The sequence below is a fragment of the Acomys russatus genome, chromosome 25, assembly GCF_903995435.1.
Source record: "Acomys russatus chromosome 25, mAcoRus1.1, whole genome shotgun sequence".
Classification (NCBI taxonomy): Eukaryota; Metazoa; Chordata; class Mammalia; order Rodentia; family Muridae; genus Acomys; species Acomys russatus.
In genome coordinates this window covers 5,936,510-5,961,892 of record NC_067161.1, presented here as the reverse complement: position 1 = coordinate 5,961,892, position 25,383 = coordinate 5,936,510, and the positions used below count along the sequence as shown (strand labels likewise).

General features: G+C 48.0%; 1 protein-coding gene across 1 annotated transcript; it reads left to right on the top strand.

Moving 5' to 3' along the window:
• On the top strand, positions 1-24,805 carry Pmm2 (phosphomannomutase 2). The gene is made up of 8 exons (XM_051167248.1): positions 1-165; positions 3,615-3,726; positions 6,295-6,371; positions 7,059-7,150; positions 10,562-10,661; positions 10,797-10,872; positions 13,587-13,702; positions 24,457-24,805. The coding sequence occupies exons 1-8, from the start codon at positions 112-114 to the stop codon at positions 24,556-24,558; spliced, it is 729 nt and encodes a 242-aa protein (XP_051023205.1). The 5' UTR covers positions 1-111; the 3' UTR covers positions 24,559-24,805.
• Positions 24,806-25,383: the final 578 nt, after the last annotated feature.

Genomic DNA, 25,383 nt, shown 5'->3' with positions numbered 1-25,383 from the left:
GAGTGATCCGTAAGGGAATCTTCCCGTTGTGCCTTGGGGCTACGGAGCCTGGCGTGGACCCGGAAGTTCCGGGTGGAGTTCCGGGTGCCAGCGAGTCTTCTGACTGGAGATATGGCCACGCTCTGCCTCTTCGACGTGGATGGGACCCTGACTGCCCCTCGGCAGGTAGGCAGCGCGAGGGGGTGCTGGCGGTCGTGGAGCGGCGCCCGGGCTGCCCCAGACCGCGGTAACGACTGTCCGGGAACCAGGAGACAAGGGTCCTGAGCGGGGTGCGTAGGAAAAGGGGGCCAAAAAAACCCTTGGAGCAGGAATCAGAGTCTCAAAATTAGGATCTGATTTTGCGGGGGCACTGGGGATTTGTGACTTGGACTATAACTCCAGCCTAGGCCCTGCCGTGTCACCTCCCCAGCCCTGTCGCCTCTGGCTGTGTCTTCTAGTATATCATAGGCAGGTTTTCAGCTGTCTGACCTTGAACAGATTCCCTCCACCCGAAGCCACTTTAAACCGGGCATTGCCTTTAGCATGGGCTGAGTGTTGGTGAGGATCACAAAAAGGCAGGAGAGTTCTGCCCCCAGATCAGGCCTGAGACGTGAGCAGCTGCCACCAGCCCCTGCAGTAATGGGGTCCCAGGTGGTTAACAGGCTGTTCGCTGAGAGCATCCAGGAGCCAGAGGAACGGGAAGTAAGTTTTTGTGGGTTCATTCTGGTGATGACTGGCCTCTCTACTTACTTTGCACAGAGTCGTGATTGAGCAGAAGTCATTCAGACTTGAGACTGGGCTCAAATACCTCGGATGTTGCTCCCTCTGCCCCGCCCCTTTTAGTGTGTTCCAGATGCCCATGTTAAGTGTGTGTAACCATAGATATATCAGTCTATTTTTTAAAATATGTTTTTTATTCTTTGGCAATTACATGTTTATAGTATATCTCAATCATATTCACCTCCAACTGCACTGTGTTTCCTGTGGAGGACACCTACCCACACATACCCCTCTTCATTTTCTTTAAAAAAAAATTTTTTTTTGTTTGTTTTTAGGTTTCTTGTTTTGTTTTTTGAGACATGGTTTCACTTTATAGCCTTGGCTGTCCTGGACTCGATTTGTAGAGCAGGCTGGCCTCGAACTCACAGACATCCGCCTGCCTCTGCCTCCAGAATGCTGGGCTTGAGCTTCTTACAGCAGCTGTGGTTCAAGTCCCTGTGCCTCAAGGCACTGGCAGTTGCCCTGTTTGTCATTTCACTTCCCTGTGGCAGGTGGAGGCCACGCCAGGTACCAAATGAGCTAGTGGGGAAGTGCTTCTGTTTCCCCCGCCCCCAGCAAATGGGCACCGATGGGCATGAAGTATGAAAAAGCCAAAAAGCCAGGGGATCCAGAATGTGTTTCAGACATTTGGAACAATGTCCTCTCAGTGATCATAGCACTTATAATAATAAAAGAAAACTGTAATTTACAGGAGAATTTGCCTGTATGTTGAGAACTGCAGCCTTTCCTGCCTCCCCTACGCCTCACACACGTCACTAGTCACAGTGCTATCTGGAAGAGGAAGAACAAGTCATCTTTACTGCAGGTGTTGTAACAGGATATGGCCTACGTGGGTTCCGTCTGGTTAGCATGGACTCCAGAGGTTGGCACACTTCCCTGTTTGTGGAGTTTGTCCTCCTGGGTGCTTTCTTCCCTAAACAGTAGGACCTAAGAGAAACTTCAAAAAAAAAAAAAAAAAAAAAAAAAAAGAGAGAGAGAGAGAGAGAGAGAGAGAGAGAGAGAGAGAAAATGTAAACCTCCATGAATCATTTTCCAACTTTGGCATCCTGAAAAATCTCACAGAGAAATCACTGGTAAAAATAGTAAACAGACCCCATATCCCTGCCATTTGCGCTAAAAGCAGCTGACGTCATAATCCCTTTGTGTTTCCTCCTGCTGAGTAACTTTCTAAACCACAGGTGCCGTGCTGCTTCAGCCCTCTGCACTTCAGCATGCATCAAGGCCAAGGGCAAGGGCATCATCCTTCATAATGATGATGTCATTATCTCACCAAGTATTTCTATTGCCGTAGCCCAGAAGTTGACATGCTTTCCTGTAAAAGGTAGATAGTCACACACCACACACACACACACACAGGTGCTCAGGCGTTTACTTGTTGGTTGTAGAGATGGACCCCAGCACCTTGAATGAGCTACGTAAACACTCTCCCACTGAGCCATATCCCCAGACCCAGAGAGTCAATATTTTAAGGTTTGTAGACCATCTCATCTCTGTCACAGCTACTTAACTCTCTCTCTCTGGGAGAGAAGGTGCCAGAAACACCTACATGGACAAACAATGCTTGACTCCAGTAATACAGTCATGGTCACAGTGGGTTTGAAGCCTCCGGGGATCCACAGTACAACTGCCTTAACTGTTGCCACCTCTCCAATACCTTCTGTAGGTTTTTTGTCTCCCACCTCAGTGTCAGTCCTCCAGGTGTTAACTGCTTTATTTTGTTGGGGGTGTGTTACAACCCCCAGCACAAGGTTGTATTTTGTTTCACTTTTGGATCAGCTGGGGTTGTTGACACGTGCATAAAAGGTATTTTCACAACCTCTTCACCATGACGATGTGTAAGCTGGGGGAAAAAAATGGCAGATGGTGGCCAGGCGTTGAGAAGTGGGCACAGGGAAGGAGATCGTACTGTGAACTCAAGGGTTCAGCAGGCTGTGTCGTGCTGGCTGACCACAGTGCCGTGTGGCTCATGTGTGCAGAAGGCTAGGACAGAAGGCGGTGCTCCTATGTTGAAGATGGGAGTGCTTCAGTGCTGCTTAGATTGCATGTCTTTAAGAGTTTTGCGAGCCAGGCAGTGGTGGCGCACACCTTTAATCCCAGCACTTGGGAGGCAGAAGCAGGCGAATTGCTGTGAGTTCGAGGCCAGCCTGGTCTACAAAGTTAGTCCAGAATAGTCAAGGCTACACAGAGAAACCCTGTCTCAAAAAAACAAAAACAAAAACAAAAACAAAAAATAAAGTTTCGCAATTGAGTCTTTTCTACCTACCATTCTGGTGTCACGTCCGAGCAAACCACTTGGGAACTCAGTGGCTCATAGAGGCAACTAGCAAAGGTCTAGTTATTTCTGGTAAGTCAATATTTCTCTGTAAAAAGTTGGAGGAAAGCCAGGTGTGGGGGTGCACGCCTTTAATCCCAGCACTTGGGAGACAGAGGCAGATGGCTCTGTGACTTCTTGTTCGGGGAGAGTTCTGTGCACTGTGTAGTTAAATGCTGCTTTCTCTACCCAGAGATCTGTTTGCAGTCCCCGATGTTGGAATTGTCATTTCTATGAAGCATCTCCTGTCTCAATGTTCTGTAAAAAATCTCTCCATCTTCTGATTGGTTAATAAAGAGCTGAACAGCCTATAGCAGGGCGGGAGAGTTAGGGCTAGACTTCCAATACAAAATACAAAAGAAAGGGGGAAAAGAAAAAAGGTTAATAGCCCCAAGTAACAAGTAAATATTTAATTTTTTTTTAATATTTAATTTTTTTTCTACAGGCCTAGTAATAGCTTGTGTAAAGTAGGAGCTGAATTAGTCTGTAGTTTTCATCTGATTATATGACTCAAAATCATCCCATTTTCCTTCCTGACATGTAGAAAATTACAAAAGAAATGGATGGCTTTCTACAAAATTTGAGGCAGAAGACCAAAATTGGAGTGGTAGGTGGGTCAGATTTTGAGAAAGTGCAAGAGCAACTGGGGAGTGACGGTAAGTGCTAATTACCCTTCAGCCCAAAGCTGAGGACTAGGTGCATGCAGCCATGCATCCCCTCATCTGGCCTTTGCTTTAACCCTATAAAAGTACATTCTGAGATCTTCGGCAGAACCTTCACTTAGGTGTACAGATAGGCTCACCGGGACAGACACATGTCTATGTCTTTGCTTGTGGAACCTCTTCTCTCTCTCCTGCTTGCATGTCACTGCTCTCTCTCTCCAGCGCAGGTTCCACCTCCTGGCTGTCCCCTCCACTCATGTGTGGAGACACCTCTGGTCTCAGTACTTTGTCCCCGTTGCTCTGACCCACTGTGTTCCAGGGTTCCCAAATCATGAGAGTCACTAGGCTTCCCTACCACCAGGGTCTCCAGCACAGAGAACCTTTGTGATAGGGTCTCACTCTGTAGCCCAGGCCGGGCTCAAACTCACTTCCTGTCTCCACGTCCTGAGTGCTGGAGTGACAGGCATCAGCCACCACACCTAGCTGGAGGGTGTTCTGGCCTCTTTCCTGGAGATGGTGGAAGAGTGGGTCTCTAAGACCTGGACATCATATTTTAGCAAGTATCCCCCCAAAATTCTGGTGCCTGACCTTGCAGATAGAGCACAGTCTGATATAAATTTAAGTCTTTGTTGCTGTACAGGCTGTGTTATTTGTCTTCTCAGGGCCTCTGGGGTAGCTGGCCTGTGAGAAGCAGTGAGGAGAGAGATTGAAAAAGGGAAAGCTCTTCACTCACCATTGTAGTGTGGCATGCTCTCCTGTGACCAGACACTTGGGCGGCTAAGGGGGGGAGGGTCACGAGTTTGAGGTCACTTGGAGCTACAGAGCCAAACCCTGTTTTTAAAAACAAGACAAAAACAGGACTGGAGAAATGGCTCAGCAGTAAAGAGCACTTGGCTGCTTTTATGGAGGATTCTGGTTTGGTTCCCAGGACCCACATGGTAGCTCACAACTGTATAATTCCAGCCTCATGAGGTGCACATACATATATGCATATAAACTGCTCATACACATAAAATACAGTTGTTTTTTTTTTTTTTTAAGACAACTGACATGTTTAAAAAAGACAAAAAAAAAATGTACTGTTGTATGGGTGGGATTGGTTGTAGGATGCCTACTACCATCTCTGGCCTCTCCCCACTAGATGGCAGTAGAGTGCAGGCACACACAGCCACAGTTGTAACAACCCAAGCTGTCTCCAGACATTGCCAGGTGTGTCCTTGGGATCGCGTTGCCATGGTTGGGAACGCAGCAAGTCTGTGGGTTAGAACAGATCACTATGGGAGGAGTCGGCTCTGCATGTGCAGGACACGGTCTGCTTCTTCTACCTTTGAGTGCTCTGTTTAGAAACACTAGCAGCAGCAGCACAAGGCATATTCAGCCCAGGAAATCCTGTCCCAGGGTGTTTGCCATTCCTGCCTCCAGTGCTGTACTTAAAAACATGCTCTGAAAGCACTAGGGAGGCAGAGGCAGATGGATCGATCTGAGTTCAAGGCCGGCTAGTCCAGGATAGCCAAGGCTACACAGAGGAACCCTGTCTTGAAAACCCAAAAAACAAACAAGCAAACAAAACCAAAAACGTGCTCTGAGAGGTTTTGTATCACTTCAGGGCTCTGGGATTATAGATAGTCTTGAGATGAGTGGCAGGGCTGTGTCTTTCAGTGAAGATGTAAGGAGAGTCAGATACTTAGATACTAGAAGCCAGCTGAGAAGGCACCTTGCATCAGCATCAGCTGGTGTCGTGGACATCCCTGTCATCTTTGCACTCCAGAAACTTGTTATGAAGTCAAGCCTGGGCGTCATGAGGACCTGTCTGAAAGACAAGACAGGCTGGCATAGTAGCATGTGCCTTTAAGACAGCTTTTTCAATTTTTACTTTTATAAAACAGTTATTTGGGGGTGGGTAGATTGCTCAGTGGGTAAAGGCACTTGACAACCTGAGCTCAGTACTTGGCACCCACATAGAAGGAGAGAACCAGCCCCCACAAGTTGTCTTCTAAGCTACCCCCCACACACCATGGCATGTACATGCCAAATGCACACATGCATACAAAATAATATATTTGTTTGTTTTTTTGAGACAGGGCTTCTCTGTATAGCCTTGGCTGTCCTGGAACTAACTCTGTAGACCAGCCTTGCCTCGAACTCAGAGATCTGCTTGCCTCTGCCTCCTGAGTACTGTGATTAAAGGCGTGCGCCATCACAGCGTGGCCCATTATAAGCGTTACCAAAAGAATGCAAAATTGAACCTAGCAATTTTGATCTGGAAAACCTGAGAACAGAGTGTGACCATCTCCTTTTCACTTGTTTCCTGCTGCTGCTGGTCCGTGACAGTTGGAAGCGGGAGTGGGCCAGCATCTTTGCACACTGGCAGGGTCGGTCCGCGCCTCACTTATCATCCCGCAGACTTACAGAGCTGCTGTTGCAGTCCCCAGCCCCCTGGTGAGGAGGGCTGGCACAGTCCCCGGGTGCTTAGCTGGGCCCTTGGTGCTGGGTGTTGAGGTAGAGAGAGAAAGGCAGGCTTCTGTTCAATGCATCCTCAGTTTCATCTTGTTTTGGTTATAGTGGTTGAGAAGTACGACTATGTGTTTCCAGAGAATGGCTTGGTGGCGTACAAAGATGGGAAGCTTTTGTGTAAGCAGGTAAGTTGTTAAGTGCGCAGCCCATTCTGGGTCACTACTGATAGGTCGTGTGCCAGCCAGCACTGTGGGGGCAGCCTGTCATCCCAGCATGAGTTCACCTGGGCAGCTTTAGTGAGACAGTCTCAAACTGGAAAAACTAAAGAGAGGGGGTGCAGACTTACACAGTGTAAGTGCTAATGATTGAATGCCTCCGGGCACATGCTGGCGAGCTCGGGTGGGAGAGAGGGACTCTTCACACTGTCTGCTTTGTTAAGTTTGAATTTCGCCCTGTGCAGCTGGTGCTTGTTCCAGACAGTGACCCCATCTTTATAATGGCCTTTTAAAGTTGCTTGAGTCCTACAATAGCCAAAGCTAGAGCAGGCCACTCACCCAGCCGGGAGAAAGGCTGCCCTTAATACTACAAACAACTGCAGTACGCTCTCGGGCCCTCACAGGAAGTGTGTGAAAGAGCAGGATCGCAAATCCCTGAGTCATGAGGCGTTAGGTGCTTCTGACCGGTGCATCTGTGTTTTGCCTGATGTTTTCCACCAGCAGAAAAGAGAAGGAGGTGAAAGGACAGCAGGATATGTCACTGTCCCTTCTGGGGCAGCCTGTGGCTTCCAGCGCTTTTAGCAGGATGTCTGGGTTTGCCATGAAGCCATTTTGAAAGTACTTATTATATCAAATAATTCCTGTTTGTTTGCCTAGAGCATTCAAGGCCATCTGGGGGAGGCCGTGATCCAAGACCTGATCAACTACTGCCTGAGCTACATTGCAAAAATTAAACTCCCTAAGAAAAGGTGGGTTCACTCTTTTAACAAAGCGGCTCTTCTAGAATGTGGCATAGTAGGCTCATCGGGTGCATTCATGCTCACAGCCAAAACCCAGCACATAGTAGAAGGACTTGGAGATAGTGTGGATAGCCAACCACATGAAGATGGCTGTAAAGATGACGGCTGCCCATGTGATGGCGTGCTGTGCGGACACGGAAGCCTGTGCAGGTTCAGGGCTATCATGAGAGAAAGCCCCGTGAAATAGCATGTGAAGAGTACAGAGCCTAACAGGGTGACATCTGCCTATAATCCCAGTGCTAGAGAGGCTGAGGCAGGAGGATCACAGGTCAGGCAGGGGTTTCTTGGGCATCGTAGCTAGACTCTGTTGGTTTTGTTTGTTTGCTTGTTTTCTTTTTCCGAGACAGGGTTTCTCTGTGTAGCCTTGGCTGTCCTGGACTCACATCATAGACCAGGCTAGGCTAAAACTCACAGAGATCCACCTGCCTCTGTCCCCTTGAGTGTTGGGACTACAGGCATGTGCCATAGATTCTGTTTTGTTTAGTTTTCTTAAAAAGGGAAGAGGCCAGATGTAGTGACGCACGGCAGGTGGGTCTCTGTGAGCTGGAAGCCAGAATGGTCTACACAGTAGCTTCCAAATCTCAGTGAGACCCAACACAGTGAGACCCTGTCTTGATCAAAATAAAGTTGGGGGCGAGGTGACGAGTCACACCTGTCAGCCAATTTGAAGGACAGCAAGGCAGGAGGATTACTGTGAATATTGGGCTTCAAAGTTAGTTCCTTGTCTAGCTGGACTACAGAGTGAAACATTATCTCCAAAAAAAGAAGGGTCTAAGGAAATTGCTTTACCTAGTGAGCCTGTCACACCAGCATGAGGGCCAAAGTTCATATCCCCAGCACCCACACAAAAATGGAGTATGGTCATGTCCTATAAAACAACCATGAGGAAGTGGAAACAGAGTATCCTGGGAGACTAGTCAGGCAGTGAGGGAAAATTGTCTCAGAAGAAAAACTGGAGAGTGGTAGTGAAAACAGCGTCAAACACTAGTGGTATACACATGCACATACATTACATACATATACATTGCGGGGCAGGGTGGTACACGCCTTTAATCCCACTACTCAGGAGGCAGAGGCAAGTGGATCTCTGTGAGTTTGAGGCCAGAGAATTTCAGGACAGCCAGGGCTATTACACAGAAAAACCCTGTCTTGATAAACAAAACAAAACAAATGCACATACATAAAACACATGTACACACATACATTACACACTCATATACATAAATGCACACAATTTTTTAAAAGCATCAGGAGCTCACAGTCTGAAAGTCTAAAGCTATATGTCATATAAAACCAACTGTGACCTGCAGTGCTTAAAGAAAATCCGCATTATAGGGGCTGGAGGGTTCATGCAGTGAGGAAGAACACTAGCTGCACAGGCATGAAGAGACAGGTTCAAGTCCCCGGAGCTCACGGAAGTTAGCTTTGGTCACACAGACACCTGTAATCTAAGCACTGTGGAGGACAGGGACGGGACCACTGGGATTTGCTAGCCCACCTTCTCTCCAGGTCCGTGGAGAGATGGTCTCAAGGGACTAAAGCAGAGAGGATAGAGCACGACACTACATGCCCTGTGTTAGGATTCCGCTCAGTCTGCTACCTGTGACGTCATTGCTTACCTGCCACAGGGGCGTGCCCCTGCCCAGGGCCATAGAAAAGACCAGACCCTCCTTGAGGCTCTCTCTCTACCTTCCCTGCTCCCCTTTACTCTTCCTCTCTCCCCTCTTTTCCTTTCTCTGTCTCTGTCTCTCTCTGGGGTACCCCTCCCCCTTTTCCTTATCCCTCCATGCTCATTTAATAAACTCCTCTACAACATAATATCTGCCATCTGGTACCTTATTATCTTATTATCTTAAGTCATAAAACCCTGGACCCACAAATGTCTTCTTACCTACACATGTGCCTATCCTACCTGCCCCTCACAAAATAAGTTTAAAAAAATATTCTGAGGAAGGAGGCAGGCAGATCACTGCGAATTCGAGGCCAGCCTGGTCTACAAAGCTAGTCTAGGACAGCCAAGGCTACACAGAGAAACCCTGTCTCAAAAAAAAAAAAAAAAAAAAAGGTATTCTGAGTTGAAAACTAAAGGCATGATTATTATTTTTTTTAATTTCTAGCCATCTTCCCCGGAATAACTGAAACAGTGTTGATCTGCTCCACTTTCTGTGATCACATCAAGCCTGAATGAGTAGTCTGCCTCTGAATAAATCAAGTTTCCTGAGTCATTAGTGAGGCTCCCTGGACCACAGTCTCTGGTCCTGGAAACAGCAAAGCATCATTTTACCAAATAGTCAATGTAAAATATTGTGACTAGTGAGACACGGTGCCTCAGGCCTATAACCCCAACACTTGGGAGGTAGAGGCAGGAGGACCTGCCACTCCAGGACATCCATCATTGGCTCCATGGCAAGTTCAAGGACAGCCTGGGTTGCATAAGACCCTCCCTCACGAAGTGGGGTGTGGGGAATTCCTCCCTGTGGTCCTCCCACCCTGGGGAGCTCTTTCTTTCATTTCTTTTCTGCATCTCTGCTTTGCTCAGAAAAAAAATAGGGCTGGTGTTGTTGTTTGGACTTGTACTGCTGTGAAGAGACACCATGACCATGGCAACTCTTACAAAGGAAAACGTTTTATTGGGGGAAACATTTATTGGCTTGTAGTTCAGAGGTACTGGAGAAGTAGCTAGAGTTCTACATCTTGAACTGCAGGCAGCAGGAAGAGAGAGTGACACGGGGCCTGGCTTGAGCTTCTGAGACTTCAAGGCCTACTCCCTAATGACGCATTTCCTTCCTCAAGGCCACACCTCCAATAATACCATCCTCTGGTGACCAGGCACTCAAACACATGAGTCCTAGTCCACCTCAGCTGGGAAGATAGTTCAGTCAGTAAAATGCTTTCTGGTCAAAACAGAGGACCTAGCATCCTCAAAAAAGATGGATCTGCAGTGCATGCTTACAATCCTGTGCTGAGGAGGCAGAAAGCAGATGCATCTCCGAGCTTGCTGAATTGGTGAGCTCCAGACTCAGTGAGAGGCCCATCTCAGAAAATAAGGTAGAGAACAATCCATGAAGATACCTGCTGTGGCCCTCTGGCTTCCACGTGTACATTCACACATGTTCACATGCATAGATACATATACACATAAAAAAATCTGAATGATGAGTGTACCTTTTCCTTGCTAAGTCTATCCAGCTCAATCTGGATTAGCCACATTTCAAGGCTATAGTACTATGTGGCTACAGAAGTATGGTGCACAGCCCATGAGAAACCCATACTCCTGCTGCCTAGGACGTAATGTTGCTCAATTAATAAGGTATTCTATATTTTGAGGCACCCCTGTCGCCTTCTTTTCCCCTCCCCCAGAGGAACTTTTATCGAATTCCGAAATGGCATGTTGAATGTTTCCCCTATTGGAAGAAGCTGCAGCCAAGAAGAACGAATTGAGTTCTACGAACTCGACAAAGTAAGTTCTTAGTCATATGTGGGGGAAGTGGCCATGTTTGAGAAAAGAAGCCAAACTGTAGAGCCTGTGGCCAGTATTTAAGGTGCGTCTATACTGCGATGCAATGGACAGTGGATCTCTTTTTGTTTCTCTCAGAAAGAACATATACGACAAAAATTCGTAGCAGATCTGAGGAAGGAGTTTGCCGGGAAAGGCCTCACATTCTCCATAGGTATGGTGCAAGCCCAGGCCTCGGTCCCTGTGCGCCCAGAGCATGTACTGGGCCACTGAATGCTTAGGGCTGTGGTGGGTAGGATGGTTGCTACTGGGGAAACTGAAGTTACCTTTTGGGGTTCTTAGTCTCTCACTAATAAAAGAACTTAGAAACAGACTCAGAAGGAATCATGAGGACAACTTTATTAGTTTAAGAGAAAAACAGTACAGGGTAGATGAAAGTCCTGGGGGTGCTAGGGAGGGAGTGGGGGCGTGCTTTCAAAGTTAGATGTGGAGTAAAAATAGACATGTAACTAAGAAAGGCAAAAGCACCCTTAAAAATGGAAATGGCAAAAGTAAAAATAAAAAAAAACTAAAAATTAATTAATTAATTAAAAAAAAAGAATGGAAGTGGCTGGCGTATGGTCTTTTATAGCCCTCCCTCTTTTCACAGCGCAGGGCTTTTGTCTTCATTATGCTTTGTTCCTGAGGTGATGCCTGGGTGAGGAAGAGCTTCCAGTCTTTTCTCCTACCAGCTTCTTTCATTTGTCTTTCTCCCTCTCTCTCTTTTAAGATTTTACTTGTTTTATATGTGTGTTTGGCCTGAGTATATGTGTGAGTGCCATGTGCACGCCCAGTGTCCAAAGAAGCTACAGACAGTGACCTGAACCCTGCCCAGTGCTTTCAACCCCTGAGCCATCTCTCTAGCCCCAAATTGTTAATCTTGATGTAGAAATTTTTACTTTCTACTGTTGTGCCACGGTTACACAAGCTGCCACAGCAGGACATCCCCATGCCAGGAAGTGTTTTCCGTGCTTCTGTGTCTGGTGCTACATCTGCACCGGGCAGGACTTTTCCTTCCTGCTCTTCTGTCTTTCCCAGAAGAGCTGTGTCTTGTGTGTGGACAGTTAAAAAAAAAAAAAAAAATGCTTCCCACTTTTAGGTGGAAAAGAAGCCTCGCTGATCTCCTGAGAGGCAGACTTGAGCCTCTCCACGAGGGAGACCAAGATCCTGCAGTGTGTCATCTTCAGGGAACCACAGAAGTTTGGGGAGGCGGGCTTTGACAGAGCAAGAGAGAGGCTCAGAAAGGAACAGACAGTTGTCCAGGCTCACAGAACCTGTGTTGACTGCCATTGGGTCAGTGCTGGCTCTGGTACAGAGTTCTGCCTGAAGCTTGGCCCCTGCTTCAGTACTTGGTAGCATATGCCTATAAAGTTTTATTATATTTTTGGTGTGTTGGGGGAAGGGCAGGGCAAAGGAGCACACAAGCCACAGCACGTGTGTGGAGATTAGAGGACAGCTTTGAGGAGTCGGTTTTCTCCTTCCACCACGTGGGTCCCCGGGGATTGAGTTCAGGGTGTCAGGCTTGGCAGCAGTCACCTTTACCCACTGAACCATCTCCTGTGTAAATGCTTCAGGCATGCTCGTGTCTCCTGGCAGCACTGTCAGCGTTGCCTTGAAGCCTCCCTCTGGCTTTGCTAGCTTTAAGAGGTGTGCAGGGTTAGGGAAACAGGCCTTGCAAAGGAACCGTGTGTCACACATGACCAGGGAGATTCTCAATTATTCCTGAACTGTGAGTGAATGCTTCTCTGATAGCTTTGAAAATGTTGTTTTGGGGGTCTTGCTTGGTTGGGTGGTTTCTTCCTGCTCTGAAAAGTACCCACATAGCAGCTGGAAAGCTGGCTCAGCAATTCAAAGGACCAGGATTCAATTCCCAGGACTAGCGTGACAGCTCACAATCATCTGTAGCTGCAGTTCCCAAGGTTTCATTCCGCAGAAGCTTCCTTGAGCACAGGCATGCATGTGGTACACAGACATCTATGCAGGAAAAACACTCATACACATGAATGAGTAGATGAGTGAATGGATGAGAAAGGAAAAGAAAGATGAAGGAAAAATTTTAGGGAGTATCTTCCTATAAGTTGTCTTTCTATTACCTACAGGAAGGGCTCAGACAACCTGCTTTTGGCATTTCCACTGGTGGTAGTTTGGTTTGGTTAGGTTTTTTGTTTTGTTTTGTTTTGTTTTTGTTTTTTAAGATTTTGGGGGGCTGGAGAGATGGCTCAGTGGATAAGAACTCTGTCTGCTCTTCCAGGGACCCTGAGTTCAGTCCTAGCAACCACATGGTAGCTTACAACCATCCATAACGTGATCTAATGCGCACTTTATACGTAATAAATAAATCAGAAAAAAAAGAAAGAAAGAAAGAAAGAAATGCTTTTTTAAAAAAAAAAAAGATTTTTTACTCTGTAGCCCAGGCTTGCCTGGAATTCACATGACGTTCAGGCTGGCCTTGAACTCATCCTTAACTATCTCAGCTTCCTGAACTCTACGGTGATAGGTATGGACTGGCTCAGGGTATGTTAAAGTACCAGACAGGCCCACTGGGGTAAAGGAGCCTTTACTAGGGTTTTTACATTAGCCTGCTTCATTTAAACTTGTAAGCCTCTTCCTTGGAAAAGCAGTCAGAGAGATGGTTGCTTTTAGACCCAGGTGAAACAATGCTGGGAAAGCCAGCAAAGAACCTGTCCATAAAGTACCATTAAGCGGTAAGCAAGGATAGAAAAGAATAAAATAAGCTGTACTATTTTCCAAAAGGTGTTAGCTTCCTGCCTCTCACCTGGAGCTGTGCTGGGGATGGTGCTCAAGAGCCCCTGGTATCCTAGGAAAGCCAGCTACCTCTGAGCCACACCCCAGCTGTGCTTAGCTGTGTGTCCCCTTTCCATCCTGCAGGTGGCCAGATCAGCTTTGATGTCTTTCCTGATGGGTGGGACAAGCGGTATTGCCTGAGACACCTAGAACACGATGGTTACAAGACCCTTTATTTCTTCGGAGACAAGACTATGCCAGTAAGTAGGAAATGTTTCCTGTGCTTTTTGTGCAGGGGGGAGGCTACAGCAGGCTGTTTTGTGCAGGGGGGAGGCTACAGCAGGCTGTTTTGTGCAGGGGGAGGCTACAGCAGGCTGTTTTGTGCAGGGGGGAGGCTACAGCAGGCTGTTTTGTACAGGGAGGAGGCTACAGCAGGCTCTTGTGCCATTTTACACCCTTCCCGATGGCCCTTCTAGCCTACCCTGCCCCTCAGAGCTTTGAGGCCCTGCCCAGTGGAAGCAAGGACTGCAGATCTTTTCCAGTGTGCCTTTTGAATCAAGTCCCTTTACCATTGTCACTTTATTATCCTGCTCTACTGTGTCATTGTAAATTGCACACTAGGGTCCCAGACATGAGAAGATGGGGAATGACCTGAGTCTGATACTCACAGTTGGTCAGACAGAGTTGGAGTGAGAATCTGCCTAGGGCATCCTGCAAGGAGTGCAGCGGGCTGTCAGAGTGAGAGCTTTGCCGAAAGCCTAAGTTCAGGGTAGATGAAGTCTGAGCTGGAGACTGAGCCAGGCTAATGCCAGAGAGGGGCATAGTGAAGCCGTTTCCTCAGAGCCACTTGGGCAGCATTGCTAGGCTCTCCCTGCATAGGTCGTACGGCCACCATCCGAGGCCTAAGAGCTGCCTCACTGCCTGTGCCTGTCTGCTTCCCACCCTGTGCTGCCCATGTCACCTCCTTGTAGGGACCTGGTCCAGGTGTGGTGGCCGTTCTGAACCCAGTGTGGCATCCATCATAAATGCTGTAGCTATGGAGCTCTGGTCCCTTTGGTGCTGCTCTGTCAAGATCTGCTCTAGTGCCAGGCGTGGTGGCACACGCTTTTAATCCCAGCACTTGGGAGGCAGAGGCAGGTGGATCGCTGTGAGTTCAAGGCCAGCCTGGTCTACAAAGTGAGTCCAGGACAGCCAGAGTTACACAGAGAAACCCTGTCTTGAAAAAAAAAAAAAAAAAAGATCTGCTCTGTCTGAGATCTGCCTCCACCAGGGCCCTTGATGAGAGTGGGTTATTTTACTTAATGTGACAGCCTCCGGGTCCATCCTTATCCTTACAAACAGCAATAAGAATTCCCTTTGTTACCACTGGGTAGTCCTACACTGTATGGGCACTGGCCCGCCTCAGTCTCCAGCTCAGACCTCATACAGCTGCTTTACTTTATCAGTCCACTGGCAGACCTGTGAATTCTGCTCTGTCCCAGGCAATGCCTCTGTGAATGTGGGGCTGTGGCTTCATTGTGTTTGGCTGCTTATCTATGGGCCTGACAGGGCAGTCCTCCTAGAAGAAAACACAGGAAGCAGCCTCTGGGCATTGTCTTGGACTGACCCAAAAACACAGGCAAAGGAAACCAAATAAACAAGCAGGACTGGACCAGACAAAAACATTGCTGCTGCTAAGCAAAGAGACCACGGCAGGAAAAGGCAGCCCATGGCCAGGCGTGGTGGCACACACTTTCAATCCCAGCACCTGGGAGGCAAAGGCAGACATATCTGTTGTTCAAGGCCAGCCTGGTCTACATAAAGAGACCCTGCCTAAAAAAAAAAAAAAAACTAAACAGAAACAAAAAAGGCAGCCTCTAAAGTGTGAGGGAATACTCACAAACCATATGTCTGTCTATCCGAAATGTACCAGAGACTCTTGCAGCTCAGCAGCAAAGTAAAAACCTGATTTAAGGGGCTGGAGAGATGGCTCAGCGCTAAAGAGCAGCGGCTGCTCTTCCAGAGGACCCCATTCCCAGCACCCACATGGCAGCTAGCAAGCCACCTGTAACTCTAGTTCTGTGGGAACCAGAAGCCCTGTCTCTCTGGCCTCTGTGGGGACCAGGCACACATAGATAGATGCACAGACATGCATGCAGGCAAAACATCCATACATATAAAATAATTAAAGAACGACCCAATTGAACATGTTTGAAGGCATTGTACCAAGGGAGACACAGTGGACTCCTGGGCATATAAGGTTGACTGTGATAACAGATGATAAAAATGCAGGTCCAGGCCACAGTGAAAGCCACCTTCTCCTGACAGACTGGCCACTGTGCACAGACACACATAGAAGGAGGTAGAAGTCAGTGACCCCACTTGGAGCAGTAAATGTGCAGCCAGCATGGGTAACTGTATAGAGGTCCTCAAACAGCTAAAAGCAGAGCCTCGTGTGATCCAGGAATTGCACTGCTCAGTATAGATGCAGAGGAACTGAGAGATCTGGTCCCAGGAAGAGGCCTACGTTTTAGAGCACTGTGTACCATGGATCTTATGCCACAGCCTCAAGTGCAAGCACTACAGAAACTAGCCTTACTTTATCGTCTTATTTCTCATTTGTTTTGTTTTTCCCTCTCACTCAGTGGCCAAAACTGGCTTCTAACTCTTGGCAATCCTCCTGCTTCAGCTTCTAGTGCTGGGATTATAGGTGTGAGCCACCATATCCGGCTATTATTTCCCCCGAGACAGGGTTTCTCTGTGTAGCCCTGGCTGTGTAGTCCTGGAACTTGCTCTGTAGATCAGGCTGGCCTCCAGTTCACAGAAAGCCCCCTGCTTCTGCCTCTCAAGGTGTATGCCACCATACCTATCTGGAGTTTATTTGTTTATTTGTTTATGTTGGTTCCTTCACCTTTTTTTTTTTTTTTTCTTTTGGTTTTTTGTTGTTGTTGTTGTTGTTGTTTTGTTTTTTAAAGATATTTATTTATTTATCTATTTATTTATTCGTACAGCCAGAGTTATTCTTCCTGTACACCAGAAGCAGGCACCAGATCTCATTATAGATGGTTGTGAGCCACCATGTAGTTGCTGGGAATTGAACTCAGGACCTTCGGAAGAGCAAACGGTGCTCTTAACCTCTGAGCCATCTTTCCAGCACCCTCTTTTGGTTTTTTGAGTCAGGGTTTCTCTGTGTAACCTTGGCTGTCCTGGACTTGTTTTGTAGACCAGGCTGGCCTTGAACTCACAGTGATTCACCTGCCTCTGCCTCCCAAGTGCTGGGATTAAAGGCGTGCACCACCACCACCTTCTTAATGATGCTTTATGATCAAATCCCTTTGTTGATTTCATTGGATACAAAACACATTGAATGTAGACCCTGAAAGAGTCACATCAGACTTGAACTTAAATATTAAGCTAATGGCTGGGCATGATAGCACACACCTGTAATCCCAGCACTCAGGGAGGCAGAAGCAGGAAGATCTCCATGAATTCGAGGCCAGCCTAGTCTACAAAGTGAGTCCAGGACAGCCAGGGCTATTACACAGAGAAACCTTGTCTCAAAACACCATATAATAATAAAATAATAATAATAACAATAACAACAACAACAACAACAACAACAACAACAACAATAATAATAATAATAATAATAATAATTTTTATATATGTATATTCTGGATCTGAAAATTATCCTGAAGCTTCCTTTGTCCAACTTGGTGTCCCCTCAGCTCTTTCAGCATTGTAAATTGAACCCAGAACCTCACATGCTAGGCAAGATCTCTTCCATGAAGCTACATATTGATCCCATTTCTCTTTATTTTGGGGCGGGGTTTTATTACGTTGCCAGTCTGGCCTTGAACTCACTCTGAAGTCCAAATCGGCCTCCAGAGTAGGTGGGCTGTAGCCTGTGCCACCCAGCCTCAAGTGGAGCCATTTGTTTTTGTTTGTTCATTTGCTTTCTGTTTCATTGGGTTTTGTTTGTTTGTTTGTTTGTTTGTTTGTTTGTTTGTTTGTTTGCAACAGGGTGTCTAGCCCAGGCTGGTCTCAAAGTCCCCATGTAGCCAAAGATGACCTTAAACTCCTGATCTTCCGGCTGTTGTCATGCCCTGGCACACCTGATTTTATGCAGTGCTTGGGATCACACTCAGGGCTTTGTGCATGTCTGGCTAGCACATTACAAACTGAGCTGCACCTCCAGCGTCCTAGGTCCCATTCCTTACAGAAAGGAAAGAACTCTATTAAGACCCACTGGTACATGCTTTGCTAGGATAGCATGGCAGGCCGGTGATATGTGAGGCGTGAGTGAGGGCAGCAGAGCAAGAAGGGCAGCAGAGCTTCTGAGGTATGATGCAGTATAGCCAGGGCAGGGAGACCTCCAGGAGGCGCTCTCAGTAGCAGCGTTTCAGTGTTGCAGTGCACCACTTGTTTAGTCTTTTCAGGTAGCACAGCCGTGTGAGTTTGTTTCTTTGAGGGACTGGTTATCTGAATTGCTGGGCATCATCTCCACATAGATGTCTGTGTCTGCTAAAACATACGGAGTTTTCCACAAAAACATTGCTCTCTGCCCATATAATAGCCCTAGGCCACGGCAGCTCTCACAGGGCTTCGAGCCAACCAGCTCTGAAGCAGCGCAGCCTTGTTCTAAGGGTAGAATGGCACAGCACAGCTCTCCTCCTGGAGTGGCCACATTCAGTCACAGCAACCCAGACCCATGTAGAATGGCAGCTAGAGCCTTGCTGGGACTCTGCAGACTAGAATGTGGCTGATGAGAGTCAGAGGCTTTGCTGCTCTGTTTACTTAACTCCTGCATTCCCATGCCTTGATTCACATTTTTGTTTTGTTTTGTTTTGTTTTTAGTTTAAGTGAAACCAGGTGTGGTGGTATATTCCTATAATCCCAACACTTGGGAGGCAGAGGCAGGAGGATTACATGTTTGAGGTCAACCTGAGCTACGTAATGGGACTATGTCTCATATTCCTTAACCCCTCTCCTCTCTCTCTCTCTCTCTCTCTCTCTCTCTCTCTCTCTCTCTCTCTCTCTCTCTCTCTCACACACACACACACACACACACACACACACACACACACCACGCTTGTCCTCTTTCATGGTTTTACTGGCTTCTAGCTGAGCTCTGTCAATGAAAAGCCATTTCCCTGCCCAAAGAGGCAGAATTGCCCAGCAGTCTCCCACTGCAGCAGCACAGCCTCCGCCAACAGGATCGGCTGTGACTCACAAAGTGGCCTCTGTGTGAGAGCAGAGTAAGAAAGGAAGGGTCTTCCCTTTCCCAAATGGTTCTTAGCCCCCAAGGCTGGTGTCCCCAAAGGCCAGCTGAGTTGTTAACTCAGTCTGGATAGAAAAAGTCGCAGCCCTGATGTTAGAGGCTCCCTAGGAGCACCAGACAGATCCCTAGGCGAGAGTGCTCCCTCTCAAAGTCTTCTTGTGGACATCATCTGGTTAAGGCAAGATCTCTTAGCCACCTATGCATGGTTTCTCTTGTGTGTTACTTTTCTGAGTTACATAGCTGTGAGCCCACCTGAACAAGCTAGGATGCAGGGCTGGGGGGGGGGGGGGGCAGGGGAAGACAGGCACATTTAAGGTGCCATCCATTACCCGTGGAAATTAAACGCTCTGATGCAGACCCATCTGTATGGTTTTTGTTAGCAAAGGACAGAACAGTAGAATATTGTGTTCTGTTTTTTGCTAATGATGGAAAAGTACTTTCTCTCCCCCCCCCCATATCAGCTTGTAAATGCATAAAGAGTTCTGAATAGAGCCAGGCACGGTGGTACATGCCTTTAATCCCAGCACTCGGGAGGCAGAGGTAGGTGGATCTCTGTGAGTACGAGGCCAGCCTGGTTTACAAAGCGAGTCCAGGACAGCCAAGGCTACACAGAGAAGCCCTGCCTCGAAAAACAAAAAACACCAAAAAATTTCCTACTGGTCACCCAGATCACAGTCCTCTGCCTTCAGAGACCCCAGCCACCCATTGGCACACCTTTTAACTGGTTCAATAATAGTCTGTTGGTAACTAAATACTAAATGGAGAAAGCAGAAGGGTCTGGTTTTCAAGTGCCTGCTGGATGCACACAGTGAACTTGCTGTCTGTGCCCCACCCCAATACCTGTTCCTCCCTCACATAGCCTGCAAAGACCCCTCCCATAAGGTGGCCAGGGGTGATGGCCCCATCACTTGCCACAGCAGGTCTGAGAACCCCAGTGGGGAATGCATTTCTCCTCTAAAGGAATCTTGTGTAGATAAAACAAGACCCTGGGAGGTCTCCTGGCCAGGCTTTACCTAAGGAATCAGCAGCTACATTTTTTTTTTTAAGTGTATGGGTGTTTTGCCTCATGTAGATTCTGTGCACCACTTGCCTCTCTGTTGTCTGTGGAGGTCAAAAGCGTGTCAGATCCCTTGGAAGTGGTGTCCCAGATGACTGTGAGTGCTGGGAGTCTCGCCTGAGTCCCTGGGAAGAAGGAATAGCTGGTGTTCTTAGCTGCTAAGCCACCTCCAGCCCCAGAGAGTGTAAAAGTAACTTTTGTTTGCCTGCTCAGTTGTCGTCTGGGAGGCTTGCTGCCTCCTTCTGCTAGTCTAGGCCTGGTCCTGGAAGCTTCTAGCCTCCATACAGTCTAACCTAGGCCTAGAATGTTTTCAGCCTGAGACTTCCTGCTTAATGAGCTCACCCTTGTTCTTTCTGAGCTCTGGGCAGGCTGGTTCAACTCAGCTGTTCCGACTCAAACTCTTCTCCCAGCTGATTTATTTAATCGGGCTTCTTTCTTGCCCTGCATGGCCTCAAACTAACTCAGCAATCTGCTCTAATCTTCTGACTTTCTCTAATCATTTTCTGGCCTGTTGCATCCTCACTTGAGTGTTCTCTCTCTCTCTCCCCCCGCCCCCTTTCTCTCTCTGCAACCTATGTATTACTGCCCTGGTTAAAAAAAAACTGCCTCCCCTCTCTGAAAAACTGCCTCCTTTTTTTTTTTTTTTTTTTTTCTTTTTTGAGACAAGGTTTCTCTGTGTAGCCCTGACTGTCTTTGTAACTTGCTTTGTAGACCAGGCTGGCCTCAAACTCACAGAGATCTGCCTGTCTCTGCCTCCCAAGTACTGGGATTAAAGGCGTGCGCCACAGCATCCGGCTAGACATCACTTTCAAACCCTGGGTGCTTCCTTCTACAAAGTAACTACCTTCCTTTCGGATTAAAGACATGCACCACCACACCTGGACCTAAGCTTTTCTTTACCTGATACTTACTCTATACCAGACTGGCCTTGAACTCAGATTTGTTTGCCTCTGTCTCCTGGATTAAAGGTATGTTTATATTCCAGCCGGATCACACAGACCTAGAAGATCTTTGGATGTGATCTCTTGCCAGCTGGATTACATAGACCTAGAAAGTCTTTGGACGTGATCTCTTGCCAGAACCGCCATGTTCTGAATTAACATTCCTCTACAAGGGAGTACATCTTTTCTGCAGAGTCTGCCCACAGCCAGCTCAGACTCTAGCTTTGTAAGAGTGTCGCCAAGAGGTTCAGCTGGGACTGAGAGGCCAGGGCCTGTTAGAAAACTCTAGAGTGGTTACCTCGCTACCAGAACCTTCCTAACACTCAAATCCTCAGCCATGTTGTAGGTGAGAGATTGGCCTTTGCCATCTGGACTAAGCCATGCACTCAGGGGCCAATGATAGCACACCATGTGTTCTCCCCACCCAGTTGTGTAGGAAGTCCATGCTCTCCGCAGTCTGCTTCCTGAACTAGCAGGATTTTTGAGCCAGCTTAGAGGTCCTCATACTAGCTTCAGATGTTCTTGGCATCCCTGCCTGCCTGCCTGCCTGCCTGCCTGCCTGCCTTCTTGAACACCAGAGCGCATGGCCTGCTGGTCCTGAGACTGGTTCTTCAGAGTGTAAGCATCCCGCCCCACCGTCTGCGCTGTGGTTCTGTTCAGCAGGGCACAGGCTTTGACCTCTAGTGTGCAATTGACTTCCTGGGGCCACAGAGTCTGTGCCTCCTGCTCCACTGGCTAGAGAAGCAGGGCAGCTGTCCAGCTTCAAGCCACCCACAGACCTGGTCCTCACTCCAGGGCTGCTGCCCAGCCCGTGTTACACACCGTTTACTTGTTCTAGATTGGGAGAATTAGCACTCACCTTGTATATGCAAAACCTCAGGACTAGTCTCTGTGTGGCCCTGGCCTCGATCTCAGAGATCTGCCTGCTGTCTCCCGAGTGCTGAGACTAAAGGCATGTACCCCACCCCCACCCCTGGTATGCATGCATTTTGTTGTTTAATTGTCAGCTCCCCTGACCTGCTCCATTTGAGAGCAGTCCCTCTCACCTCTGTGCCTGCCTCACCTAAATGCAGGGTGAATTGTATTACAGTCAGAGCATTGAGTGTCGGCTAATGTATACAGAGAGTCAGTCAGTGCTATGGGTGGCTGTCCACATCACAGGTACACACTGCCATACAGCAGCTCTGCATCCTTGTGTTAAGGGGCTCACAGGCCTGGACAGATAGGTACTGTGCCCACCTTGTCCCTCCATGGAAGAGTTAAGCATTGCTCATCAATCCCAGCCTCCCTTTCCGTCCTCAGACCTTGGGCCTGGTAAGGATTAAGTTTTAACATGCTAACTTCCAGATGCCTGGGGGGATCAGCCTTCCCACTTTTCTGGGAGTAGTTTTTGTTACCGAGCTTGGGGTGGCTCAGCTTTTCCTAGCAGATCAGGAGCACATGCACATCCAGCCTGTGAACACTCCAGTCCAGACGGGGTAGCCTCTGCCACTAGCTCAGGTCTGCTTCTGCTTCTGATGACCTCTGACCTATGGCTCTGGACAGCCTGGGTTTTGGTTTTGAGACAGGGTCTCACTAGGTACACCAGGCTGGCCTCAAACTCATGAAGGCCTGCCTGCCTCTGCCTGCAAGAGTCTCTCGTCTAAGGTAATGGCTTCTGTCAGGAGCCTCCTAATCGTTCTATCTGCGGCCCGCCCGCCTGCCTGCCCTGTCCATTTGTAGCCAGTCTTATGGCAAAAGCCCAGGCTCTGTGGCCACAAGTCCGCCTCTAGGGAACTGACATGAGCTTAAAGGACAGATGGGGAGAGGGAAGGGAGGTGTGGGGCAGCTTCAGCTCTAATCTGCAAGATGGAGACAGACTGGCTCTCAGGAAGCACTGCTCCAGGCACAGCCTTCCTCACACAGTGGATGACCACCCCTCTGGGGGTGGACCAGCCGGCATAGTCTGCTGTTCATGGAGTCCAAAGTGACTGCAAGCTTGGGGCAGTGACTCTCACTAGGTGCCTCCAGTTTTGAAGGGTTTGGTGATTGACACATCCTGCTTTCAGGCCCCATGTGGTTTGAAGTAGATGCTTTCGTAAAAGTGGCTTCTCTATAGAGCTCCTGTCCTTCAGTAAGCCCCATCATACCTGTGGCTCCCTCTGAAATCTCACACGAAGCTCCTTGCTGTTGGGTTCACTGACTGCTGCCTACTTCGTGGTCCCCACCGTTTCTTCTTGGTTCTCATCTGCTCTGAGGCCAGCCCGCACTGGGGCCATTTAGATTTCTTTAAAATCAATGATGGTGGCCTGTGCCTCTAATCCCAGCCATAGGACAGCTAAAGCAGAGATCTTAAGTTTGAGACCAGCCTGGGCAATGTACCCTAACTTCCTCAAAATAATGGTGCTGATGACAACTACGATGATGATAGAATAAACTCAAAGCCAGGGAGATGGTTTACCATCACATATTTACCACACAAGCGCGAGACCTTTTCAGACCCAGGCACCCATGTAAGAAGCCAGGCACGGTGGTGTGTTTACAACCCCAGCACTGGGGAAGCAGAGACAAGTTGTAGAGAGAATCTCTTGTGTACTGTATGGAAGCATCACCTGTCAATAAAAAGCTGATGGCCTGCTAGCTGAGGCAGCAGATAGGAGGTGGGAGTTCAAGCTGAGAGAGATGAGCTCTGGGATAGTGAGGTGGTAGAGGGGGTTTAAGAGATGGCTCAGCTGTTGAGAGCACCGTCTGCTCTTCCAGAGGTCCTGAGTTCAATTCCCAAGAACCACATGGTGGCTCACAACCATTATAGTGTGATCTGATGCCCTCTTATGACATTCAGGTAAAACACTGCTATATATACAATAATAAATGAATAAATCTTGGGGGGAAAAAGAGAGAGAAGTGGTAGATTCACCCTGGACTCTGAGGAAGACAGATGCATGAAGCTGAGGAGAGGTAACCAGCCCGGTGGTACACATACAAAAAACAAGTAACAGGTTATGAGCTAGCGCGGGAACAACCCAAAGCTTATGGCCTGGACATTTATTCATAATAATAATTCATAAATAATAAAGCCTGAGAGTTGTTATTTCAGGAACTGGAATACAGGTGGAAAACCTGCAATTACATGTGGACCCTAGGACTCCCTGGCCAGCTCATCCAGCTGAGTCAGGTTCAGTGAAAGACCCTGTCTCAATAAAAAAGATGGAGACCAACTGAGAAAGACAGCCAGTCGACCTCTGCCCTACACGTGCATGCATGCACACAGAAACATGTACATGTACCTGTACATGTACACAGTCGAATAGCCTCAGTGCAGTTCCTCTCTCTTACTGGCCACACTTGAACTGCCTAGTTGCCCGATGTGGCCAGTGGCTGTGGGCAGCCCAGCCATGTTCATTGTCACAGGCTGTAAACAGCTCCGCTCCAGGCTGCCTGCCCCACCAACACGCCTTGTGTCATGCAGGAGAAATCTGAGCACAAAGACAAATGAGATACTGTCATTTACTGTGCTTTTTCACTAGAAAAATAAGCCTTAGACAGATCCTCACAAAGGCGTCCTAATGACTTTCGTGAGCATAATTACCTTTTCTGAGCCTGAGTGCAGTTCATGGGAAGGTTAAACTCCTTGCTCAGTATAACTAAAATGTCATTCCTTTCTTGGAAACTCAGGGGAAGTTAACTGAAGAAACAACCTTAAGCTGGGAACATCAGGGTTGCTGCAGCCATGGACCAAGACAAAGCATGACCTACCACTTCTGTGTTTCTCTGCAGGGTGGCAATGACCACGAGATCTACACAGACCCTAGAACTGTGGGCTACACAGTGACAGCACCTGAGGACACACGCAGGATCTGTGAGGAGCTCTTCCCTTAACAGAGGAAGCTGGTCCTGTCCAACAAGACTAAAAGGTCACTCAGGGTCAGGGGTCACTTAGGGCCGGAGCTGGAGTCCCTCCTCAGATGCACATGGCCCTCAACCTCCAGCCAGGCTGTTCTCATGGGTCCAGTCATACTGGGGCTAGAGGTTAGCTCACTGGACATGCCAGTAGGCGCCCCTCCACCTTCAGTTATTACCAGCAGCCCTAAGGGAAAGAACTTACCAAAAATGGCTATGGCTGGGTGTGGTGTCTCATATGTCTAATCCATGCTCAGAAATCTGAGGCCTGAGATAGAGTGAGACCTTGTCTTTAAAAAAAAAAACCAAAAAGATTGGTGGCTCTGGGGTTAGGAGCATAGCCCAAAGAACACCTGCCTAGCATGGATGTGGCCCTCATGTGGATCTCACCCTATGATGTAGGTACCTCAAAACCAGAAGTAACGTCTACCAGTCCCTTCTCCCAGCCCATGGTCTAAGAGCTGGCTGATAGGATACATGGCTACTCTCTGAAATTTCCCCATTATATGAAGATACAGGGAGAGGGGGGAAAAGAAGAGTGTGCCTGGGCCCCTTAGCCTTTGTGAAACTTAAGATGTGGGTTTGGTGGCTTTGAGGAGATCCTATTTTGAGATGTGGTCTCACTATGTAGCCCCAGAACCTGCCATGTAGACCAGGCTGACCTTGAGCTTGGGGTCTACCTGCCTCTGCCTTACAAATGCAATCACACCAACACACCAGTGAACGTTTAATGAAAACCTGCAGCTGTTTTGAACCATACCTTACCATCGAATGGGAGATCTGATGATGAAAAAACACAAGCCA

Coding starts and splice junctions, on each gene's coding strand:
- Pmm2 (XM_051167248.1), top strand. CDS start 112: ATGGCCACGCTCTGCCTCTTCGACGTGGATGGGACCCTGACTGCCCCT. Junction 7,151..10,561: donor ATTAAACTCCCTAAGAAAAG/GTGGGTTCACTC, acceptor CCCCTCCCCCAG/AGGAACTTTTATCGAATTCC. Junction 10,873..13,586: donor AGGCCTCACATTCTCCATAG/GTATGGTGCAAG, acceptor TCCATCCTGCAG/GTGGCCAGATCAGCTTTGAT.